The 25,656-nt window shown below is 40.2% G+C and overlaps 2 protein-coding genes across 3 annotated transcripts in view; one reads left to right on the plus strand and one right to left on the minus strand.

The window, feature by feature from the left end:
- The window catches only part of LOC116649523 (cytochrome P450 2C41-like), a 58,773-nt gene extending 46,391 nt beyond the window's left edge, over positions 1-12,382 (plus strand). The window contains exon 10 of the mRNA XM_032432413.1: positions 12,315-12,382. Within this exon, the coding sequence (XP_032288304.1) occupies positions 12,315-12,318 (4 nt within the window). The 3' untranslated portion in view covers positions 12,319-12,382. The remainder of the gene's footprint in view (positions 1-12,314) is intronic.
- The window catches only part of PDLIM1 (PDZ and LIM domain 1), a 91,317-nt gene that overhangs the window by 4,047 nt on the left and 61,614 nt on the right, over positions 1-25,656 (minus strand). The window contains exons 1-8 of one of the 2 annotated variants that reach the window (XM_032432412.1): positions 22,698-22,865; positions 19,929-20,091; positions 18,413-18,562; positions 15,020-15,180; positions 13,465-13,641; positions 12,394-12,535; positions 9,178-9,365; positions 3,422-3,563 (exon numbers count right to left, since the gene is read on the minus strand). In XM_032432412.1, coding sequence (XP_032288303.1) covers positions 3,422-3,563; positions 9,178-9,365; positions 12,394-12,535; positions 13,465-13,641; positions 15,020-15,180; positions 18,413-18,562; positions 19,929-20,091; positions 22,698-22,865 — 1,291 coding nt within the window. Of the gene's footprint in view, positions 1-3,295; positions 3,564-9,177; positions 9,366-12,393; positions 12,536-13,464; positions 13,642-15,019; positions 15,181-18,412; positions 18,563-19,928; positions 20,092-22,697; positions 22,866-25,656 lie in introns of those variants that run through there. The other variant, XM_032432410.1, reaches the window with a different exon arrangement.

Below are 25,656 nucleotides of genomic sequence, written 5' to 3' on the forward strand. Positions count from 1 at the left end.
CACCAGGTGCCCCCTGAAATATAAATCTAATGTCTTTGAACACAGCCCACAGTCACCCAAGACTGAAGAAAATAAAAGAGGGGGAGTGGTGTGGGAAGAGGCCTTTTCAAAGTACAAACTGCTTAAATCCCTCTTATGTCCAGACTTGGAAAAAACTTGGAGCTTTCTCTGTGCCTCTGGGATTTAAATTTTCTATCCTATCATCTCTAGGATATAAGAGCCATTCTTTCAGATACAAGCTTTAGAGGAAAGTTTTTCATTAAAAAAAGTAAAAGAGGGAGGTACTTGAGAATTGGGGCTATAATGTCCCCATCACAAATATTAGTAAAAACAGAAGCTATAAGAATATTTTTTATCTTGCTTGTGTGTGTGTGTCCCATGTTGCAAATGTGAGGTATTTTCTCTACACCCAGCTGGTATTGCCAAAATTAATTTGTAAAAGAGCTCCATTTAGTTGGAGGCAAGCACTCATAAGGACTGGGCATTCTAAAACTCAGAAAGATAGGCGCCCACGTGGCTCAGTCAGTTAAGCATCTGCCTTTGGCTCAGGTCATGATCCCAGGGTCCTGGGATCTAGCCCTGAGTTGGGCTCCCTGCTCAGCAGGAGAATCTGCTTCTCCCCTTCCCTCTGCCCCTTACCACAATCATGCTCTCTCTCTCTCAAATAAATAAATAAATCTTTAAAAAAGGAAAAAAAAATTCTTAAATCTCAGAAAGGTAGAAACTAACCTAAATGTTTTTCAAGTTTATGTCATCAGGGAAGATACTCAGTATTAAAGCTAATTTAAGGTTGTTGGTTTAATTAAAATAGCCATATCTTTAGAGTTATCAGGATTAAATATAAAACTTGTAGTCTGCCTGTGTTTACTGGAAGTCAAATAAATTCATGGTATCTCTTACAAACTTTTTCAGAAAAAAACAAAACAAAACTTGAAATGATGGCTGACTTTGTCTAATGCCTCATAAAATTTTGTGGGTAGACTAAACTGTTCAGAACAAGTTAATTAAGTAAATGTAAATAATAATAAAGGTTTGCCTACACACCTTTTTATCTTATTTTTAAAAAAGTTTTTATTTATTACTTTAGAGAGAGAGAGAGTGTACGAGTGGGGAGGGAGAGGGAGAAAGAATCTGAAGGAGACCCTGCACTAAGTTCGGAGCCCAACGAGGGGCTCTATCGCACGACTGTGAGATCAAGTGTAGGTAAACTTTTACTTTATTTTTTTTTAAGATTTTATTTATTTATTTGACAGGGAGAGATAGCAAGAGAGGGAACACAAGCAGGGGGAGTGGGAGAGGGAGAAGTAGGCTTCTCGCGGAGCAGGGAGCCCAACACAGAGCTCGATCCCAGAACCCCAGGATCATGACCTGAGCAGAAGCAGAGGCCTAACGACTGAGCCACCCAGGTGCCCCATAGGTAAACTTTTAAAGAGCTACCAAAATCTTCCTAACCTGCATTTCTAACCTGCATTTTTAAAGTTTTGCTAAGTTAAATGTTAAGCTAAATTCATTGAATATCTAGATCATTTCCAAATGAGATAAAATAATGAAACATTAAGTAGCAAATATAGGTTTCTCTCCTTTTGTCTTATTACAGAGAAACAAAAGATAAATTTGGGTCTGTTAGTAAACCTGGTTTGTGCCTTACTGAAAGACTGTACTGTGAAGAAACACATATTTCTAAGTGGTGCAGTCTAAAGAACACTGGTGTAATAGTTCACTGTAAAAAGTGAGATGCCTCCAGTCACAGACCTGCTAATCTGTGACACTGGGCAGGCACTCCTGGAATGGGACTTCCCAGCACCAACAAGAAATGAAGATTGACATGACAAAGGTTCCTGTGGGCTGGACCTCTCATGACAAACAAGCTTGAGAGCTGGTGTGGCCAGACAGAGAGAGAGACTTGGAACCCCATTCTGTCTGGCCACCAAGGTGCACCCTGGTAAGTGCATCCTCCAGATGGTGGAGACCAAAGAGAATATTCTCACTGGTCATAGAGCCAAAGTGTTAGCCCATAGAACAATACAAAAGGAAAAATCTTATCTTGTATACGCACATTAAGAGCTTTAATTAAGCCGTGGGTCGCCTGGAGCCACACTAGCACCTGAGGGCTGGGCCACAGGCTTGGGGGTGATGTGTTGTGTTCCGGTGTACCTCGCTGTGCACAAGTTTTCTTGAGGCTGGCAGGTGACCTGTCAATCCAACCTGCCCTGTGACCAACTTATCCTATCATAGGAGCCTTCTGGAGGTGGTGAGTGCTCTGAGTTTTTATTTTCTAAGCAATCTCCACACCCAACATGGGGCTCAAACCCACAACCCCGAGATCAAGAGTCACATGTTCCACTGACCGAGCCAGTCAGGTGTCCTAGCTCTAACAGCTTTTAAGTGTTCTACTGGTGTCCGCCAATTTCACCATTTTGGCTTCCAAGATGTCCTTAAGCAACAGCCTTTCCCTCATATGCCCACTAACCTATAGCAAAGTTCATATGACAAATGACATAAAAGACACAAAGGCAAACAAAGACCATCTCTGGGAGGAAAAAGGTCAGCAGCAAAGAGGATCCTACCGAATTTACCAAGAGGCACTAAGCCCAAGGAACTAGTTCCACAAGTATTTTCTCCTGCTAATCTAAATTTAGACAGAGAGGAAAAAAGACTGTCGCCATTCCCGCTCCATCAGACTCTGCAGACAGAGATTCTGAGAGACTGATGGTAGGAAATCTTACCGTGTGTCAGCTGTCAGATGTCCTACGGATCTCTCAGCTACAGCAGCTTGTGGGGCGAGCAGGGTCCAGCGAGCTCAGGTATCCAGCGGACACACCTTGCTGGGGAGCAAGAATTTCCTGTCCCTTTCAAGGTCCTTGTAGCTGGACTAAGACTCAAATTGACACCAGACAAATTACCAGAAGGAAATCCAATTTAATTTCCTATGTACAGAGAATCCACACAACCTAGAAATTCCAAAGACAGTCAGGCAAAATGAGGTATATATGTCATCCTGAATTAAGGGGGTAGGAAAAAAAGATTACACATTAGCCACAAGCCTACTAACTAATCACTGATCCCCCAAAGGACTGGCAATTTCAAATGTTATCTAGATTCCAGTCATTCTGGAATGACTTGTTGAGTATGCCACCTGTTTCTTCCCAGGACCCTGACAAATTGAAGGGAGATTCAACATTCCCTTACCCTCTATCTATCTACTCTACCTTCTGCCCCTTCTTAGGAATCTCAGTGGTGGGTTCTGGGGCCAATCTTGGCAAGGGAAGCCTTCGGTCAAATGAGAAATAACCTGGGCTTCGGGAATGATGCCTCTAGCCTCATACAAATGACAATTTGTTCAGCCCCGAGTAGCCTCCATGCAAAGCCCTTCCTCATCTCACTGACCCCTGATGCAGAAATAACAATGAAGCTTGCTTGCCTGCTGAGAAGGCCATGAAGTAGTCACTCTTCTTAAAGTTGCCACTTTCATCCAGGAAGTGGCCGGGATCAAAGCGATCTGGGTTGGGAAACTCTTTGTCATCGTGCAGGACAGAAGTCAGAGATGTTAATATGACTGTGCCCTGATACGAAGAAAAACAGATAAACTGGATTATAATGAAAGTCATGGAGCTTGAAATCCTTTTGTTTTATAGATGAGGAGACAGGCACAAAAAGAGCTTATTTACTCCATTTCACAGAACAAACAAATGACCGACCCTAACAGGTTTTAAATCCTATAGTGCCAGTCCAAGGCACTGCTAACTGACTCCCAAGTCATTCTCTTCAGTTGGTAGCCTGATACTAGCACTTGCTTTTCAGAAAACTAAGGGAACTCCCTGGAGTGTATTGTTCTTGACAAATAAATTGCAGTATTGTCTAAAAGAGCTGATGCCACTGAAAATCCAGCTCATTTTCTTTGGAACCGAGTATGAGGTCTTCAAAGTTCTACTTGAGTGGCCATATTCTTGAAAACCCTTCACCTTCCCATCAGGATGACAAACTGAGGGGCGCCTGGCTGGCTCAATCAATAGAGCATGTGAGTTTTGGTCTCGCGGTCATGGGTCCACATTGGGTGTAGAGCTACTTAAAAAAAAATTTTTTTTTTAAAAAAGATGAGAACAGGGTAAGTATCCCCTGCTCCTGTTGTGCTCTTTCAATTGAATTGTTGCGCATTCTTGTGGAAATGAGAGAACATTTCTGGTTTCTAGTAGGGTTTTCTGAAACTCACGGATACAGTGTAACATAATGATTTGGAGTTTAGTTTTCAAAATCAATAGAATCTATTAAATTATGCCCCGTGATGATAGATTATTAGTTTAACATTTCCATGACTCATTTTCATTACTAGCAAAATGGAAAGGATACATCTGCACTAGTTCATTGCAGATGTAAAATGAGATAACATACGAAATACTTTGCACGAGGATTACCACATGCTAGGGCCACCTGGGTGGCTCAGTCAGTTGGTGATCTGATCTGGATTTCGTCTCATGATCTCAGTGTCCTGAGATCAAGCCCTGCACTGAGCTCCATGCTCAGCGTGGAGTCGGCTTGAGATTCTCTCTTTCCCTCTCCCTCTGCTTGCATGCTCTAAATAAATAAATAAATAAATAAATTCCTTTAAAACATTCTCTATCCCATTCTGCCCCATCTCCCCTGCTCACATGCTCTCTCTCTAAAAAAACAAAAACAAAAATAATTACCACACAAAAATGCTCAATAAAGAGAAATTTGTTATGTTATGATAATGACTTCATTCACAATCTTGGGATCTTAATAAAGGTCATATATTTATTACATAGCAGAGAAAAAATTCAAATCTAAATCTGTCTGGATGCTTTCTAGTGTACTGTCTGGCCTTTCCAAATACATGATGTAGTTCTCATTGCAGAAAGGTCACTTTCCTCCTAGAGTTCAGGGAGGTGAAGGCCAAGCAAAGTGCTACTCTTTTTGAGCTAAGAAGACAGAGGTTAAAAAAAAAAAAAAAATTGGCATCTAGAATTCATGAGGAAGGATACAGGACAGGAGGATTCTATAAATAGAGAGGATCTCAAAAGTATACAAAACTATTCTCTAGAAGTCCATGGTTAGGGGTTGGGTAACACATATACAGGAGGAAACTCACTCAATGAAGCCTATCAGAGTATGACTGCTTGAGAATTGAAGGTGGATATCAGTGATAGAGGATTTGAGGTTCCCGCCCAGCTAGGGTGGAAAGAACTTTCTTGGCACCTCAGATTTTTTGTGGTGACCCCCAAACTTGTAAATTGTTGGATTAAGGAACCCACACTGGACTAAGGGCCATGCACAAAGACTAAATTCAAAAGTGAAACTAATTCACAATGAAAGAACTATAGGAAGTCCAATAGACTGAAAAGCATCTGTCAGTAATTTAGCTGCCTGCCAAAATAAAAGTCAATGCCCTTTAGGGGAAGTCAGCATCATCAGACTCCCCACAAGGCATCATTCAAAATGTTCAACATATAATAAATTATTTTTTTAAGTAGGCTCCACCCCCAGTGTGGGTTTGACTCACAACCCTAAAATCAAGAGTCGTACACTCCACCGACTAAGCAAGCTAGGCAGCCCAAGCATGTGATTAATTTTTAAACATGTGAAAAAGCAGACCCCATAGTATCCTAAATGTTAGAATTATCACATAAGAACTTCAAAGCATATGAGTGTATGAGTCTGTGTATTTAAGAGATACAGAACAGTCCATCCAAAAGCAACAGAGTACACATTCTTCTCAAGCACACGTGGACTATTCCTCAGGATAGATAATACATTAGGGCACAAAATAAGCATTAAAAAATTACAGAAGATTAAAATCATATGAACCTGGGGCACCTTGCTGGATCAGTTGGTAGAGCATGTGACTTTTGATCTTGGGGTTGTGAGTTCAAGCCCCATGCTGGGTGTCAAAATTACTTAAAAATAAAATCTTAAAAAAAAATCATATCAAGCATATTTCCTGACCACAGTGGTATGAATCTAGAAAAACAAAACTGAAAAATTCACAGGTATGTGGAGTTTAAAAAACATGCTACTGAACAACCAATGAGTCAAAGAAGAAATCAAAAAAGAAAAAATACCTTGAGAGAAATGAAAATGGAAACACAACATACCAACACTTAGGGGATGCAGGAAAAGCAGTTCAAAGAGGAAAGTTAGAACAATAAATGCCTAGATGAAGAAATAAAAATCTCAAACAACCTAACTTTATGCCTCAAGGAACTAGAAAAAGAACAAATGAAGCCCAAAGTTAGGACAAGTAGGGAAATAACAAATACCAGGGTCAAAATAAATGAAACAGAAACTAAAAAGACAATAGAAAAGGTCAATGAGGGGTGCCTGGGTGGCTCAGTCGTTAAGTGTCGGCCTTCGGCTCAGGTCATGATCCCAGGGTCCTGGGATCGAGCCCTACATAGGGCTCCCTGCTCTGCGGGAAGCCTGCTTCTCCCTCTCCCACTCCCCCTGCTTGTGTTCCCTCTCTCGCTGTGTCTCTCTCTGTCAAATAAATAAATAAAATCTTAAAAAAAAAAAAAAGAAAAGGTCAATGAAGAGCTTGTTTGTTGAAAGATAAGCAAAATTGACAAACCTTTAGCTAGACTCACCAAGAAAAAAAGACAGGACTCAAAATCAGAAATGAAGTAGACATTACAAGTGATACCACAGAAATACAAGAGATCACCAGAGACCATAATGGACAATTATACACCAAAAAAATTGGACAACCTATGGGGCCCCTGGGTGGCTCAGTTGGTTAAGCATCTGCCTTTGGCTCAGGTCATGATCTCACGGTCCTGGGATCTAGCCCTGCATCGGGCTCCCTGCTCATTGGGGAGCCTGCTTCTCCCTCTCACTCTCCCCCTGTGCACAGGCACTCTCTCAAAAATATAAAATCTTTAAATAAAATTGGACAACCTAGAAGATATGGTTAAATTCCTAAAAACATACAACATACCAAGACTCAATCATGAAGAAATAGAAAATCCGAACAGACCAATTACTAAGATTGAATCACTAATTAAAACTCTCTCAGGGCGCCTGGGTGGCTTAGTCAGTTAAGCACCTGCCTTCAGCTCAGGTAATGATCCCAGAGTCCTGGGATTGAGCCCCACATTGGGCTCCCTGCTCAGCAGAGAGTCTGCTTATCCCTCTCCTTCTGCCTCTCCCCCTCCTGGTTGCTCTCTCTCTCTCAAGTATATAAATAAAAATCTTATAAATAAATAAATAAATATAAATAAATAAATAAACCTCTCTCAAAAGACAACATTCCTGGACATATGGCTTCCCTTGTGAATTCTATCAAACATTTAAAGAGGAACGAATACCAATCCTTCTCAACTATAAAATAGAAGAGGAGGGAACACTTCCAAATTCATTTTGTGAGGGCAGCATAATCCTAATACTAAAACCACACAAGGACACCACAAGAAAAGAATCTTAAAGGCCAATATCTCTGATGGACAAAGGTGTACATATTTGCAACAAAATCTTCGCAAACTGAATTGAACAGTACAATAAAAGGATCATATACCATAATCAAGTGGGATTTATTCCAGGGATGCAAGGATGGTTCCACATCCCCAAATCATTGTGATAGACATTAAAAAATGAAGGCTAAAAATCATATGATCATCTCAGTAGATGCAGAAAAAAGCATCTGGCAAAATTCAACATCATTTATGATAAAAATGCTCAACAAAGTAGATATAGAGGGAATGCACCTTGACATAATAAAGGCCACATATAAGTCCACAGCTAACATCATCCTCAGTGGGGAAAAGCTTCAGCTTTTCCCCTAGGATCAGGAACAAAAGAAGGATGTCCACTCTCACCACTTTTATTCTACATGGTATTAGAAGTCCTAGTCCAAGCATTTGGCAAGAAAAAGAAATAAAAGGTACTCAAATAGGAAAGGCAGCAGAATTGTCACTATTTGAAGATGACATGATATTGTAGATTTTAAAAATCCCTAAAGACTCCACCCAAATTGTTAGAAGAAATGAATTCAGGATAAAAATGAATATACAAAAATCTGTTGCGTTTCTACACATTAATTATAAACTATAAAAGAAATTAAGAAAACCATCCCATTCACATTGGTATAAAAAATTCTAGTAATAGATTTAACCAATGAGGTAAAAGATCAGTACACTGGAAACTGTGACACTGATAAAAGAAATGGAAGAAGACACATAATAAATGTAAAGATGTTTTGTGCCCACAGTTTGAGAAAATTAATATTGTTAAAATGTCTATACCATCCAAAGCCATCTATAGATTCAATGCAATCCCTATCAAGATTCCTATGGCATTTTCACAGAAATGAAACAAACTATCCTAAAATTTCTGTAGAATGACAAAAGATCCTAAATAGCCAAAGCAATCTTGAGAAAAAACAAAGCTGGAGTCATCACACTTCCTGATTTCAAGCTGTATTACAAAGCTACAGTCATTAAAACAGCATGATGTTGGTATAAAAACAGACACATATAATGAAACAGAGTAGAGAGCCCAGGAATAAACCCATGCATAGATGGCCAATTAATTTCTAACAAAGGCACCAAGATATACAATCAAGAAAAGACAGTCTCTTCAATAAAGGGTGTTGGAAAAACTAGACCCTATCTTACAACAGCCACAAAAATGAACTCAAAATGAATTAAATAATTGAACATAAGAACTAAAACCAGAAATCCCAGAAGAAGAAAACACAGGCAGTAAGCGGTCTTGTCAATGAATACTATGAAGAAAATCCTGTGGGAGTCTAAGCACTATGATTTATAAAATTGTATCAACAAAGTAAAAGGAAAGGAGCATGCGGTCAGAGGGTAAAATGCCTGGGCTATGAATGTGCCATATCTGTAGATGGTTAGGTAATCTATAATCCTACTGTTGTGATGCTTGATAACCTAAGATTCTTAAGGAGGGGGCACCTAGATGGCTCAGTCAGGTAAGCCTCCAACTCTTGATTTGGGCTCAGGTCATGATCTCAGGGTCATGAGATGGAGACCCTGGATGGGCTTGGGCTAGGCATGGAGCCTGCTTGAGATTCTCTATCCTTCTTCCTCGGCCCCTCCCCCCCCCTCGCTTTCTCTCTCTCTCTCTCAAAACAAAAAATATATAAATACAAATAAAAGTAAAAACAAAATTCTTAAGGAGTAGTAGAGATGAAATATCTCTCACCTTGGGAAGAAGGTATTCTCTGAACTTAATATCCTGAGTCACTGCACGTGGGACACCATTGGGGATGAGGTCGATGTATCTCTGGATCTCGTGAACCACAGCATCCGTGTAGGGCATACGGCTCCTGTCCTGCATGCAGGGGCTCCGACGTCTGCCAACCACACGGTGAATCTCTTCCTGGACTTTAGCTGGCAGGACAGGAATCAGAATTTATGTGAAATGGAAAGGTCTGACCTTTTTTGTTGTTGTTGTTGAAAGATTTTATTTATTTTAAAGCGAGAGAGTCGGAAGGGAGGGGCAGAGGGAGGAGAAAAGTACCCCAAGCTGACTCCGAATTGAGTGCGGAGCCCGGCGGGAGACCCAGTCTCATGACCCCGAGATTATGACAAGAGCAGAAACCAAGAGTTGGACGCTTAACTGACCGAGTCACCCAGGTGCCCCTTGATTTGATCTTAATCATGGTTCCACTGTGGAAGGAGATCGCGAGAGGGGGAAATGATATATAACTACTACCACAGGGAAAGAAAAAAAAAGAAAGAAATTTGTTTCCTAGTCAAATTGGTATCTCATTAGAGACTTAAATATGTGTATATATAAAACATAATTGTACCATGAAATTCAACTCTGATTCTCTATTTTGAGTATTTTGTTTGATAAACCCAGGGATCTGGGGTCTTGAAAGCTCACTACAGACCATGCTGTTTGACCACTTTGTGTATGCCAGTTTTTGTTTTAAATATGTAAGTTCTGGGTGCCTGGGTGGCTCAGTCTGGTAAGTGTCTGCCTTGGACTCAGGTGATGATTCGGAGTCTGGGGACTGAACCCCACATCAGGCTCCCTTCTTCCTCTGCCCCTCACCCCCTCATGCTCTCTGTGTCGCTCTCTTAAACAAATAAATACTTTTTAAGGTTTTATTTATTTGTAGGGAGAGAGAGAGAGAGCACAAGCAGGGGGAGCGGCAGGCAGAGGGGAAACAGGCTCTTTGCCCAGCAGGGAGCCGGACACGGGATTCGATCCCAGGACCCTGGGATCATGACCTGAGCCGAAGGCAGATGCTTAACGACTGAGCCACCCAGGCCCCATAAATAAAATATTTTTTTAAAAATGTTAAGTTCCAGGGGCGCCTGGGTGGCTCAGTTGGTTAAGCGTCTGCCTTCGGCTCAGGTCATGGTCCCAGGGTCCTGGGATCGAGCCCCGCCATCGGGCTCTCTGCTCAGCGGGAAGCCTGCTTCTCTCTCTCCCACTCCCCCTGCTCGTGTTCCCTCTCTCTCTGTCAAATAAATAAATAAAATCTTTAAAAAAAAAATGTTAAGTTCCAAGAGGGTAAGAACTACCCAGTGCAATAAATGCTTAATAAATAGAACAACTGAATAAAATGTTTGACTCAGCACATAGGACCGAGAAGTTAACATTTATCTAGAATGCAAAACATGACAGGCATGCTCTACAATGTATTTCATTACTTTATAATTCCTCAAGATAGTTCTATGTGTTGGGTATTATTTTATGTGTCTTAAAAATGAGGAAAGAGGTCCATAAAAGTAAGTATCTTTCTTAAGGACACCCAGGTGTTATGTGGTCCTTCTTATTCCCAAACCCGCAATCTTAGCAATTGAATAAGATCACTGAAAATAATCTGTGTTAGCGAATTATATTCGTCCTTTATTTGCAAAATGTATCATGTAAATAATATGCAGTTTTAGTAGAACTATTCATTAGTTAAAACAAACATTTATTAACTTTCTCCTATGAGGGAAAGATTCTGTGAATGTTAGGAAGTATCATCTCTCCTAAACAGATGACGGACCAAGTAAGATATGCAGAGAGGTAGTCATGAGTCTGAGGTCACACAGCTACTTACTAGTAAAGTCAGAATCTGAAGCCACTGTAGTTTGTCCACTATAGCCAGGACCGTGTTGCTACTTTGGTCAAATGGTGTTGATCTACTAGCTGAAGAATGTGTCTTTGTTAAGAGAGCATGTGATTAACTCTGTGGTTTGATAGCTGTCAGGAAGACTTAGCAATTTTAAAGAAGTTTTAAACTTCACCTTTTCAGGTTGAGAAGCTGGATTTTTATCTAGAAGAGAGTGATTATGTAAAGTGGTTAGGAACTGACTTATAAAATCAGAATGTGTAGAGAATGGCCCAGTAAGGAATGAAAATGGGAAGAAAGAAAAGGAAAATATAAGTGGATATGATGCAAGAAAAAATGAACATGGAAGCAATGGGGAACCAAGACACAAAAAGGACTTTTGCCATGTACACAAGATTTATGGGTCTGGAGAAAAATATCATATGGTGTTTGTGGTCATAATCAACATAGGTCTAATAAGAGGGAAGTTATTTGGCTGAAAGAGTCTGTGTCACGTGAAGGAAACACAGTGCCATTAGATCCCACAATGTGTGAGAGGAAAGGAATTTTGAAGCTGTGCTTCTAGATCCCACCATTTGGAAAGCACTTCTTACTTAGACTGGGAGGGCAGGAGGACCTTAAACAAAGAATAATCTAGTGCTGACATCATGGAGATAAGCTTCCTGAGATTTAATTGTATTAAAAGTGTCTCTATGTACCAAAGCACAGAACATGACCCAGTAGTGAAGGAAATATCCTCTTGGATGAGCACTCAAGAAAAAAAGAGGAGGAAAAGTGGAAAGGTTGCACTTGCAAGAGAAATTATATTTGTGAGGAAGAATTTATATGCCCAAATGGGTATATTTGAAAAGAATGTATTTGTATGTAACTCTTTTTATTTAGGGACTGAGACTCTTTGATAAAGAAAGACTGTCATTATTGTTGAGTCAATCCTTACACTGCAAATGCATTTCAGCAGAAATCTCCTCTGACAAAAATATATTTATCTGGACATGGAAGACATATCAAGTGATACCCTTTTAGAGAAAGCAGAAGGCCAATTCTTCTAGATCCTAAGACAACTGCTTATTATTGCATCTGTCCCAACGCAAATCAGGGACATTCCACCATAGCAGGGGAAACAGTGAGCTCTGCCCTTCAAATCTCTGCTGCTGTTTAAATATTTCATTATCTTTTTGTACTATAAACTAATTTGTATTTAATTTATCCAATGACGGGAAGATGTACGAATGAAGGAAATTTTTTCTGTGCATTGTCTGGGCAGGTGAAGAGTGGGATAGTTGTCAGTGTCACCTGCCAATTTCTACCTGGAATTGCACGCTGCCCAACACCTGTGACCATACCTGTGATCTCCGGGTACTTCAGCAGCACGAGGAATCCATATCTCAGGGTGGTGCTCGTTGTCTCTGTTCCTGCACCCAGCATATCCCATACGGTAATGATCAAGTTGTCCATGGTAAATTCAGTCTGTTTATTGTGTTTTTCCTAGAAATGATGTGTTACAATTACTTGATAAATAAAAGAGCCTCAGAGGTAACTTAACTCAATATGACATTGTTATTTGGTGTGAGCGCTACAGCTGAAGGTCAAGTTAGACAGTTGTTAGGGTTCTGTCCAACAGTTAAAATATAATCAGAGTTATAAAGTTCCAACAGGTCCTTTCTGATTCTTCACTTTCTCATTCCCCTCGAGTCCATCAGTTGCTCTACCATTTCTTTGAAACATAATTTTTATCAAGTCCTCACTGCTATTCACTGTCAATTCCAGCATCTACTGCCTATTTTATAATGTCTAATTTTCTCATTCAAGCCTCCAGAACCACCCACACACACACAAAATGCATCACTATTCCCACTCATCACTCATTACACCCACGACAGTTCCTCCATTACAATCAAGAGTACCTCTCAGAAAATTCCACCCTCTTGATCACTTGCACTTCTCATTCCCTGGGCCTACTTTGTTGTCTCTGTTCATCTAAGCTACAGTTTCTTCAAAATCTACCTCATCTGTGAAGATTTCCTAGTGCCTTTGCAAAGGTTAGCCTTTGTAGATTCCTGTCTGTTCCTGTGTCCCCTCATTTGTTACATCTACCTGTTGCTGAACTTTTTCGATGAAGGATTATATGCTGTGTATCATTAATCTTGAATGTGTGTGAGTGTATATTACAATCTGCCCCCAAATAAAGAACCAGCTTTATTTAACACAATAAATGTAAAACCCGCAAAGTCATTTTCAGTGAGAATTTAGAAATATCTCAAGATACCCAATATGGTTTGCACAAACAAGAGGTTAGACAAGCAATTAATACATCTTTCGGAAGGACCATTTGTTTTAATATCCCAGTTTCACTGGGAAGAACAAAGCTAATCCATGAATCACACCACCCACAAAGATAAAGGGTCACATTATACCTTTTCTATTTTGATCAGGAAGTAGTCAATAAAGTCCCGAGGGTTATTGAAGTCCAGAGATTCTTGGTGTTCTTGTATTTTTTCCATAATAAACTTAAATTGTTTAGCAATATTTTTAAATAACACGTGATGGCTTCCTGGAAGGTAATGTATTAAAAGAGGGAAAGCATTGTAGAGCTGAAAGAGGAAAGAATCATTCATTAATTCACTCAGCAAAGTTTTACGGGCCCATGTTATGTATCAGACACTTAGTTATATTCTGAGTAGATAAAGGTGAGTAAGACATGCTTCGTGCACTAGAACACACTTGGAATTTGAAGGGGAGGGAACTGACAAGATGTCTGGAGTTACAGTATGCACAAGTCACAAAGTAATTTCAAAACCATTTAAATTTATTTCCTAGCCATAACTCTATGAAGGAATCCAGGAGCATACCATCTTTTCCCAAAGGAGAATATTGAGGTTCAGAAAGGTCAGTCAACCATTGTAAGACACCAGTCTAGTAACAGAGCTAGAACGTAGTGTTCATCCCAGTTTACCTACACATTTTTCTACAGTCACCTAAAAAGTTTTTTTGTAATGAAGAAACTACATCAGAAAAATTAAAGAAATGCCCACATTACTTAGCTTATTTAGGGATTTTATACCCTCAGGAATATGCACATTGCCCTTTTACATCTGCCCAAGGCCAGTCCTAGAGTTTAGTGACTCTGCTTTAGACAGCACCTCATGACTTAATGCCCTTGGTAGGCAATGAAGCAATTTTCAGGCCAGTAGTTTGTATCAAACTACAGAGAGAACAGAGAAATCTAGACTCTAGGGCTCGCTCATTCCTTGTCTTGGCTAGGATTTCTTTGTCTTTGGAAAATACGCTTAATATCTCTGGGTGATAGTTTCCTGTTCCAAAAAATGAGTAGACTCCTTGTTCTCTAGAGTCCTTTCCAGGTGGAACACATCATGACCTTATGGTCCACACATAATTTAAGTTCTTAATGATCATACAACATAGGTTTTCTGACGGTGTGCTATAGTAAGAAATACATTTTACATCATCACCCTCTTCATCTATGGATATAAAATGGTTTCTCAAAAAAACACCTTGCTATAATTGATGCACTATACCACATTTCTCTATTACTGTATTTCATGGTTTTTAAAATAAGCTTTTAAAGATTTATTATAGAGAGAGGGAGAGAGAGCGAGTGAGCACAGTGGGGAGGGGAAGAGGGAGAGGGTGAGAGAGAATCTCAAGCAGATTCCCTGCTGAGCAGGGACCCTGATGAGGGGCTCGATCCCACGCCCCTGAGATCATGACCTGAGCCGAAATCACCAGTCGTATGAGTGGTGTATGAGCCATCCAGGCACCCCACTATATTTCATGTTTTAAACTTCATTTCAATACATTAAATTGATTTGATAACTCATTAATTGGTTGCAAATGATAGTTTGATAAACATAACTGTAGCCACTTGGAAACAGGACAAAGGGATGAGGTAAGCATGAGCAATAGATTAGTTAGAAAATTATTTCCCATTTAAGAGAACCTTGACCTTACCTGTATCCAGGAGGTGCTTGAAATTAGGAGGTTTTCCTGAAAACATTCTATCAAGGTTAAGAATGTTTTATCATCATACTCAAAACGATTCTGGAAAATAATGGAGCAGATGACATTGCAGGGAGCACAGCCCAGAAGGAACGCAGGATCACAGGGAGATGCTAAAACAAAGAAGTTAAAAGTTAGAGCACAATTTTCATATAAATCTTAAGCTGACTGTTTAAAATGATTGAGAAGGGTTGACTGCTGGGAGTCTTTTAAGTATAGGAAATCCCTGGACATGTCATCATCACTGTAAACTCAACATGCCTATAATTTATTGTTTCCCCAAACGAAGCTATCTAATCCAGTCCATTTATTAATTTTCCCCACATATCCTATTTACATTATTCTCCAAGTAAGAGCCACAAGATAATTCACAAGAAGGAGGTCACATAAAAATATCTTGAAAGATGTAAAGTTTAGCTCTCAGTGTGAATATTTCTTCACAATGTCCGTAGGAAGCTGAACAACCTAATAAAAATTTCAGGAGACTGGAGAGACTCAAAACCATTATTTTAGAAAACATAATTGAAAAGTTGGGTGTGCTTTTCTTGTAGAAGAGAACGATACGATAATGAGAGCAATTGGAGTTCCATTTGGATATTTGAAAAAATATATTTAGTAATGGAACCAGGCTTCCTATATATAATATAAAACATGGCTCCATGTTTTGATGTTTGGTTGCAGACAACTTTTGAACCTCACCTTTTCTTCTTCAGTTCACATCTGGGCAAGCTGATAAAAAAGCTCAAGTGCTCCTTCCTTTGGAAGCAGGACATTTAAACTATACAAGCACTGACTTGCACACAGGAACTGTTCTCTACCCTATCCCTTAGCCACCATAAACACATCAAGCCAGTACCCTTTCCCTGATCTCTCAAACTGGGATTTTGTTTTTGTTTGTTGTATATATTTTTTAAGATTTTTAAAATTTATTTTTTAATTTTTATTTATTTGACAGAGACAGAGCAAGAGAGGAAACACAAGCAGGGGGAGAGGGAGAGGGAGAAGCAGGCTCCCTGCTGAGCAGGGAGCCCGATGTGGGACTTAATCCCAGGACCCTGGCATCATGACCCGAGCCGAAGGCAGACTCTTAATGACTGAGCCACCCAGGTGCCCCTGTTTTTTTTTTTTAAGATTTCATTTATTTGAGAGAGGGAGAGAGGAGCAGGGTGAGGGGCAGAGAGAGAGGTACAAGCAGATTCCCCGCTGAGCAGGGAGCTCGACACAGGGCTCCATCCCAGGACCCTGGGATCATGACCTGAGCCAAAGGCAGAAGCTCAACCAATTGAGCCACCCAGGCACACTCAAGCTGTTTCTTAATCTGCTTAGGAACCAGTGCCCCACCCCCGCCCTCCACAGAAAGCCTCATTTTGTGAGTCACAAACTTTTTACATCCAAATGGAGTGTGTGTGGTACGAACACTCTCAACATCGAAACCAAAGTTGGGGTGGGAGGTACATCTTGTCTCTGTGAGGTGACTGTTACATCACTATAACTCCAAAAGGGAAAAAAAAAAATTAGCGGGGATCAAAAAGTAGAAGTTATAAGGAAAAATGTTCTGCTCAACATGTAAAAGAACCTTTCAATAGTCAGAATTACCCAGTGGTGAAATGGGTAACCCAAGAGTCTGGGGTCCCATAGCTTGGTGGGATTAGGCAGAATCTGGGTGAGAGTAGGTCAGGAGCATCCAAATAATGGAATACTGTAGTAGTCTGTTAATAATTTTTTTAAAAGATTTTATTTATTTATTTGACAGAGACACAGCGAGAGAGGGAACACAAGCAGGGGGAGTGGGAGAGGAAGAAGTAGGCACCCTGCTGAGCAGAGAGCCCTATGTGGGACTCCACCCCAGGACACTGGGATCATGACCTGAGCCGAAGGCAGATGCTTAATGAATGAGCCACCCAGGTGCCCCAATAATGTTCTTGATAAACAAAAATTAAACATGTGAAAGTATTTAATATATTAAATTGAAAGTTTACAAAACTATATACATTTGTATCCCTTCTTCTGCCAGGTCTCCCACCCATTCCTCTGTAATAATTTACATCAAAAGTCCAAATGATATTCATTGACACTCTACTGTCACAACTTATTCCAAGGAAGAAACAAGAATCATGCAAATATTTGTAATAATTACATTTTTTATATTAATAGCAGCAAAAGAAAAAAAGGTGAGGACAAGCTGTCTGGACAATACATAACATGGGTTAAAAAACACAATGGCAGGGGCACCTGGGTGGCTCAGTCAGTTAAGCATCTGACTCTTGGTTTCAGCTCAGGTCATGATCTCAGGGTCGTGAGATCAAGCCCTGCATCAGCCTCCATGTTGAGTGTGGAGTCTGCTTAAGATTCTTTCTCTCTCTCCCTTTGCCTCTCCCCACCACTCTCTCTCTCTAAAATATATATATGTGTATATGTATATATATGAAACACAATGGAAATTCACCATATATAAAATAGCATTATTTAGTTGTAAAATATTTAAATATTGAAGTTCAAAAAACCACATATATCTGATGATCCTGATCTTACTCCTTTCCTGCCAAGTCTCCTGCCCACCCCTTCTCTTCCACCTCCCCTCCCAGTCCTGCATGTGCATACACACAAATACACAGAGCCAACTCGTGCTACTGAAGCTCCCTCCATTCATACCCATACTCCTCCAGGTGAGCCATAATGCAGCCCTAAGCACTGAGAAGGGTTTGGTGTGAATCCTACCACTGAAGCACCAGTGCTCCCCCCCCAACCCCCAGATTTACTAATATAAGACTGACAGCACTGTGTAAGTTTAAAGTGCCCAGCATAATGACTTTACATACATTTATACTGAAATGTTTGTGATGTTCTCAAGAAGTTACTAGGGACATTACTTCATTTTTCAAGGTATTACGGCCAAAACTACTAGTTCATTACCAAAATCCATGTTCTCCCCATTTTCCTCTGCATGCAGATAACCACATTTCCCAGTGCCCCTTAGAGTTGGTGTGGCCCTGAGACTGAGTTAGAGCCCATGGAATATGAAAGAAGTTTGGTGTGCCATTGACATACCTGGCTTACTGAAAACACAATTTGCTCTTTTCTTTGTTCTTTGCTCCTTCTGCTACCATGCAAAAAGATGAATTACGAGTGACACAGGAAGCCACGTGTTGAAGAAAGACATCAGGGTTCCTATCAACCTAGAGCCTGAGAAGGCTGTTATGCCAACCACTTCACCTCTTATTACTGTTATATGAGCAAAAAAGCAACTTCTATTGTGCTTGAGCCATCAGATCTCGCTGTAGCCTATCTGAAATAGCATATAGTCTTCCCAAACTAGTACTGTTAATTACATAAAGAAAGACACACCATTGGTTTTTCTTAACGCTTCCACCAGACACAAGGCTTCCTCTTGAATTCTGTCTTCAATAGTCTTCTTTCCCATCCCCATGTTCCGCAAAATCGTGATGGAAAAACGTCGGGTTAGCTTCCATTTTTCTCCATTGCTGAAAATAATTCCTATCAGAAAGAGAGAGAGAGAGAGAAGAATGACCTCCATTACGATGAATTCCAGCTGAGAGTCTTTATCTCAGAAAATGATAATCACACTTAAGCAGGGATGTAACTAGAGTGGTGTCAGCCACAGGAATTTCCAGTGAGCCCTGCTTCCCCCACCTCCTGTTAACCCAGCCTAGTATCTGTCAAGACTCTGGGTTTGACATTATTACCCAACTCTTCTTCATCTGTTAGCTCCTTCAAACCTCAGGATAACTCTGTGAACCAAGTGTTTTGTCCCCATTTTACTGATGATCATAGAGGCCAAATGCTTGCTCTGTGATTACACTGGTAATAAATCATGGTGAGTCCAAGTGTAGGTGACATTTTCAGGGCTGGTTTTTGTACACTGTGAATGAATTGTGGGAGAGGCAACAAACAGAGTCGATTCTCAAGAGAAGGAGAGAGCACTTGTGCACTGGAAAGAAGTTCATGAAAATCTATTCCTCATTTTCCCATTTCCCCTCTGTTTGTTAAATCTTTTCCATGAAATATGGTCTTAACACCAAGGAAGTTCAATCAGACTTCCGGAGCCAGGACAAGATTAGGAGAAAAAGTAATTTTCAGGAAACTTGTCCATAAAGATTTTAAAGAACGATGTAGAGGAGGGAGTGGCCCCATTCAGGCCTTATCTCTTTTTGCAGAAACCCAGTGACCCACCAGAGGACTGGACAGCTTAAGGCCAGCTCCAAAACAAAGACAGTTCAAGTACTTTAGTTTAAAAAGCTTTTTCTAGGATGACTTGCAATCCATATGTACTCATCATGGGTTTGTCCGTAATCATCTTCTCGGAGCATATTTGTGCTTTATGCTTTGTATTCCATTGGATTCAAATATTTCTTGTAGTTTTTTTTAGAAGGGTAAAAGATTGAAGGCAAGGCTGGAAATATTTCAAACCTATGTTGGCTCCATGCACACTATGGGACTTTCCTAAAATAGTCTCTTGGCAACCATGACTCAGGCCAGAAAGCAAAATGTTTGGTGACTAGGATAATTGAATCATTTTCCTCCCTTCTCTTTTCTCTCAGTCTCTTATTATCTTAACTGAAATAACATTATCTTAACTGGCCATAACTTAAAGTGAACACAAATTCATAGAATGTTAACAGTTAGATGATTTGCTTTCATTGCATCTAGTGTTTCATGAAGACATTGTGTGTCCCCTTCATTATCTACAATATGGATTAATGATCCTTTATAGAAAAATGTTGGAATTATGCTGTTTTCTCTAAATAAATTTCTCTAAATACTTACAATTTCTCTGTCCCTTAGCCTGTTTGGAGTCTTTGCAACTTACACACTCACATACATTCTCCAAATTGAGACATACCGAATCCCCGGCTGATCCAGTCCACCACTGGGAAAGGGCCTCTGCCAGAAAACTCCTCACCCCGATCAATCAGAGCTTCCTTCACCGCTTCATATCCATATAACACCACAGTGGGCTTCATGCCAAAATACACAGTGAACACAGGGCCGTAACTCTCTGCTAGCTGGGAAAGGAACAGGAGGTACAAGAGTAGTAGAATTTTAAAACTAGGAATGTAGATAAGTGAGGTAAAGAGTTTTAATCTTACCAAAGAGACATTTTAATATTCACTTACCCAGTATAAAAGATTTCAACTTCTAGAACTGGTAATTGAATAAATCACATTAAGTAGTAATTATCATTATATTGTTAGTAACACTGCTACTATTATCATCATCAACAGTTTATCATTTATTCAGTTCCTACTATGTGACACGGAGTGTATTATGGATTTTATTCATATTATTTTATTAACTTTTATCTGCGAAACCTATAATTGCACCAAATTTTTCCTTCCTTCCTATAGTTATAATAAATGATGTGTTTCTCATCCTGTTTAAGGGATGTTCTTTCTCTTGCCCCCTGTGTAGATTCTCACAATCATCCCTCATTATCCACCCCCCATCTTTTTAGCACCAGAGATCTCGAGATTTTAGTAACACATAGGAACCTGGCAATATAGTCACTGACATTTCCCAGCTTCCCTGTGTGGCCATGTGACTAAGTTCGCATGAACTGCTATTAACAGAAATGATGTGTGCAAATCCTACATGACTGCATAAATGGTAAATGCATGCCCTCCATCCTTTCCCCTACCCATGGAATGAAATGACAGCATGGAGATAGCCCCACTGTGTCCCTGCATATGAGAACAATAGCCTAGGCACCCAGGATGATAAACTACAAGACTGAGAAAACCTGGTTCTCTGGATGACCTCAAGGAAGACAGGCAGCCCAATAGCACTCACCTCTATATCATTCTGTAAGACAGAAATAAGCTCCTGTCTTCTTTAAGCCATTGTGTTATTGGGATCTTTCTGTGATGGCCAATTATTTGGTATTCTAAATGATGTAGGACCTACACACTTTCAACTTATCCAAGGTTTGTGTCCACCTGCTACCTTACAATTCATTCTCCATAAAGCAACCAGAGTGATCTTTTCACAAGGCAAATGCTAACATGAGAGTCCTTTTTAAGCACATTAATGGCACCACATTGCTCTTAGGCTAAGATCAATATATTTTTTCTTAAGTAGGCTCCAAGCCCAGCATGGAGCCCAACACAAGGCGTGAACTCACAACCTGAGATCAAGACCTGAGCTGAGATCAAAAGTCGGGTGTTTAAACAACTGAGCTACCCAGGCACCCCTAAAAGCCAATATTCTTTTTTTTTTTTTTTAAGATTTTATTTATTTATTTGACAGAGAGACACAGCGAGAGAGGGAACACAAGCAGGGGGAGTGGGAGAGGGAGAAGCAGGCTTCCCGCTGAGCAGGGAGCCCGACGCGGGGCCCGATCCCAGGACCCTGAGATAATGACCTGAGCCGAAGGCAGACGCTCAACGACTGAGCCACCCAGGCGCCCCAAAACCAATATTCTTAAAAGCCTTGAAAGACCTGCATGCTCTGGCCCCAACTTACTTCTCCAATCTCATCCCACACCATGTTTTTATTCACTCTCTGGTCTATAAGCAAATTGGTCCTTTCAGAGACACCAACAAGTAATTCTCCTCCAGACTGAAACAGCCTGGAACAAACTTATATCTGTATTTTGTGTGCTTAATGCTTGATCATTCTTTAGATCTCAGCTCCAGCTGCACTTCCTCGGAGAACTCTTTGTTGACTGTTCCTCCCATCCCCGCTCCTCCAAGCTGCATGTCCTCTTGCTACTGTGCCCGTTACATGGTTTATAATCATACACTCATTTGCATGATTACTTTACAAATACATGCCCTGCCCTCTAGACTATAAATTCCATAATGCTTGGGTCTTTTTTTTTTTTTCATTCACCATTAAAAAGCCCCAGCATCTAACAGAGTGCCTAATACAAAGTAGGCATTCAGTAACTTGATCAATATATGATATACTCAAGGACCATGTGCAAAATACAATTATTATTCACATTTTAAAGAAATGGAAATTAAGGCTCAGAGAGATTTTTTTAAATTTGCCCAATGCTGTGAGTTTACAAATGGACGAGCTGGGGTGCTGACAAAACCTCTTTGAATCCAAAGCCCCAAACACAGAAAGGAGCTTCCAGAGGCTGTGTTCTGGTCAATAGCTGTCTCAGGGAAGACAGATTTCAGACAATTCCTTCAAGATTTAGAGAGCTATTGCTATTTAAATAGCTAGAAAGAGAGTAGTTATTCACTCACTCATCGAGCAAATATAATAGAAACTGAAAAGTATGGAATCTTGAGTTATTTCCTAGACTTAAATCAATGTTAGCTTTTAGGAGACTTTTAGTATTGTGACGCTGTAAGTCATTAGAACTTTTATGTTTTTTTTAATTGAAAGCAGTTTCATTGCCATTAGGGTTTAGCAAAGAATAATTACTAAAAAGGAAACCTGGTCACAATATGGACAGGGAATTCCTTCTTTTGGCAATTTCAACAATCATCTCATGGATCTCATTCCCTTCTGGCAGCCTTCCAGCTTAAAGTCATGTCTGGGTATCCAAGGGACCCTTCCCGTTCAAACCACTTCCTTAAAGTATGGCATCTGGAACCATATTTTATTTAGATATAGCGCTGTAACTGCAAACAATTGGAAGGAACGTAATCATACTTGCCTTGCTTAGGGATTTCTTGATGTTCTTAATATTTATCTGTAGAACATTTCCAATGATTGGGAGGGGAGTGGGGCCAGGCGGCAGCTTCCCTTTGGCACGGTTACAATTCCACGGAAAGAAAGGAATCAAACAAGAAAGACATATCACCAGAACTATGAAGAGATCCATTGCTGTGCTTTCTCTAAATGCAGTTGAAAGCTTGGAATCCAAGAACTTTATAAATACTAAGTGCAAGCTGATCATCAAACATACACTGTTTTGAACTTTTGGATAAATAATCGTTTTATCTTCAGTGGACTCTGACCCACTGGTAAAGATTAAAATAAAACCAGTCACCTCAGTATTGGTAAATATCTAGGTTTTCAGTGGCAATCCCAACTAAAAAAATAACACTTCTTCAGAGATGGTCATATTTTAATTGTAAAATTGAAAGCCATCAGATTTTCAAAGAGCTGGAATTCATGATCTTGACCACTGATGAAAGAGAATATCTCATGTCAAAATTTATCATTATGTGAGCAGAAAAAAGAAGCACTCTCTCAGTGCCTTTTCCCAGAAAATCCAAGAAAAGGCCAGAATTAAGAGAAAGAAAGGAGGAGGCAGGGTAAAAAAGGATATGGGGAGCTAGTCACCCCTAGAGCAAAGAAGAGATAACCCAAATCTCTTGACAAAGCCCTTTTCCATGTCAGGAGTTCTGACACAATTAACTGCCAAGGGGGATGCAGGATCAACAGACAGTAGATAAGAGCCAGGAATCTACCAAATCAAGGAGAGAAATCACTCAAACAGTGGAAAGTCCCTTGGCTGCATATCACCCATCCTTCCCCCTGCACATCCATTTCCAGTGAGGGTCCTATAACCAGAGCCTACATTGCTTGTTCTCAATATACTCAATATACTCCAGCATTCAATACTATGAATATTTGAAAGTGTCTAGGAACTCACAGATATGAACAAAATTTCAAGACTCAAAGATATTTGAGGGGGAATCCTTTTACACTGCTGGTGGGAATGCAGCTGGTGCAGCCACTCTGGAAAACAGTATGGAGGTTCCTCAAAAGTTGAAAATAGAGCTACCATATGACTCAGCAATTTCATTACTGGGTATTTACCCCAAAGATACAAATGTCGTGATCTGAAGGGGTATGTGCACCCTGATGTTTATAGCAGCAATGTCCACAATAGCCAAACTATGGAACGAGCCCAGATGTCCATTGACAGATGAATGTATAAAGAAGATGTGGTATATATACACAATGGAATACTACTCAGTCATCAAAAAAATGAAATCTTGTCACTTGCAATGACGTGGATGGAAGTAGAGAGTATGATGCTAAGCGAAATAAGTCAATCAGAGAAAGATAATTATCATATGATCTCACTCATGTGGAATTCAAGAAACAGAGGATCATAGGGGAAGAGAGGAAAAATAAAACAAGACAAAGTCAGAGAGGGAGACAAACTATAAGAGACTCTTAATCATAGGAAACAAACTGAGGGTTGCTGGAGGGGAGGGAGGTGAGAGGATGGGGTAACTGGCGGATAGACATTAAGGAGGGCACTTAATGTAATGAGTACTGGGTATTATATATGACTGATGAATCACTGAGCTCTACCTCTGAAACCAATAACACATTACATGTTAATTAACTGAATTTAAATTTTAAAAAAATGGAGAAAAAGATATTTGAGGAAATCCAACGAGGCATAACATAGCACTTAAAAATCAGAACACTAACCCCTGAAGAAGCTAACATCAAGAAAACAGAGAAAATGTTAAAATAAGTTTAACATCGGAGATATAAAAACTGTGCCTTCAGAGAGGTGTTAATATGGTGGAGCAGTAAAGGGACCCTAAGCTTGCCTCATCCCTCAAACGCAGCTAGATCAACATCAAATCATTTTCAACAACTACGAAATTGATCTGAGGATAAAGAAAACAATGTGCACAGCTGGAGGGAGAGAACGTGGCAGATGTGAGGCTTATCTTAACAAACAGATCAAAGCACCCTAGTTAAAGGTCCAAACACTCCTCACTGCCAGCAAGGGGGAACTCTGTAGAGGACCGACCTTTGGGAAGGTGCAGCCAAAACATGACAGCAGAGTGCACACAGCATACACCAGAAAGACTTCCTGAAACTCCAGGCCCTGGACAGTGTATGACCCTTTCTTAATATAGTATTACTCTCAGGAGCAGGAAACACAATAAGTTTTCGTAATACACAAAAGATAGAAACTTAGACATGATGACAAGACCGAGGAATTCTCCCCAAAAGAAAGATCAAGAAAAAATCTCAGCCAGGGATTTGCTCAAAACAGATAGAAGCAATATATCTGAATAAGAATTTAGAACAACAGTCATAAAAATACTAGCTGGGCCTGAAAGAACAGAAGATACCAGAGAAACACTGGCTGTAGAGATAAAAGACGTAAAAACTAGTCAGGCCAAAATAAAAAATGCTATAACCGAGATGCAAAACTGACTGGATATAATCACAATGAGGATGGAAGAAGCAGAGGATCAAATAGGTGATTTAGGCAGAAGATAAAATCATGGAAAATAACGAAGCTGAAAAGAAGAGGAAAAGAAAACCATGAGAACACAATATAGACTTAAGGAACTTAGGGATTCCACAGAGCGCAATAATATCCATACCATAGGAATCCCAGAAGAAGAATGGGATAAGGGGCAAAAGGTTTATTTGAACAAATTATAGCTGAGAACTTCCCTAACCTGGGAAAGGAAGCAGGCATTCAAGTCCAAGAGGCACAGAGAACTCCCCTCAAATTCAACAAAAATAGGTCAACACAGGGGCGCCTGGGTGGCTCAATCAGTTAAGCGTCTGCCTTTGGCTCAGTCATGATCTTGGAGTCCTGGGTTGGAGCACCACGTTGGGCTCCTTGCTCAGTGGGGCGTCTGCTTCTCCCTCTCTCTCTGCTCCTCCCCCCTGCCCCCCCC

Source organism: Phoca vitulina, unplaced genomic scaffold, assembly GCF_004348235.1.
Source record: "Phoca vitulina isolate PV1807 unplaced genomic scaffold, GSC_HSeal_1.0 scaffold48, whole genome shotgun sequence".
In the NCBI taxonomy this organism is placed as follows: Eukaryota; Metazoa; Chordata; class Mammalia; order Carnivora; family Phocidae; genus Phoca; species Phoca vitulina.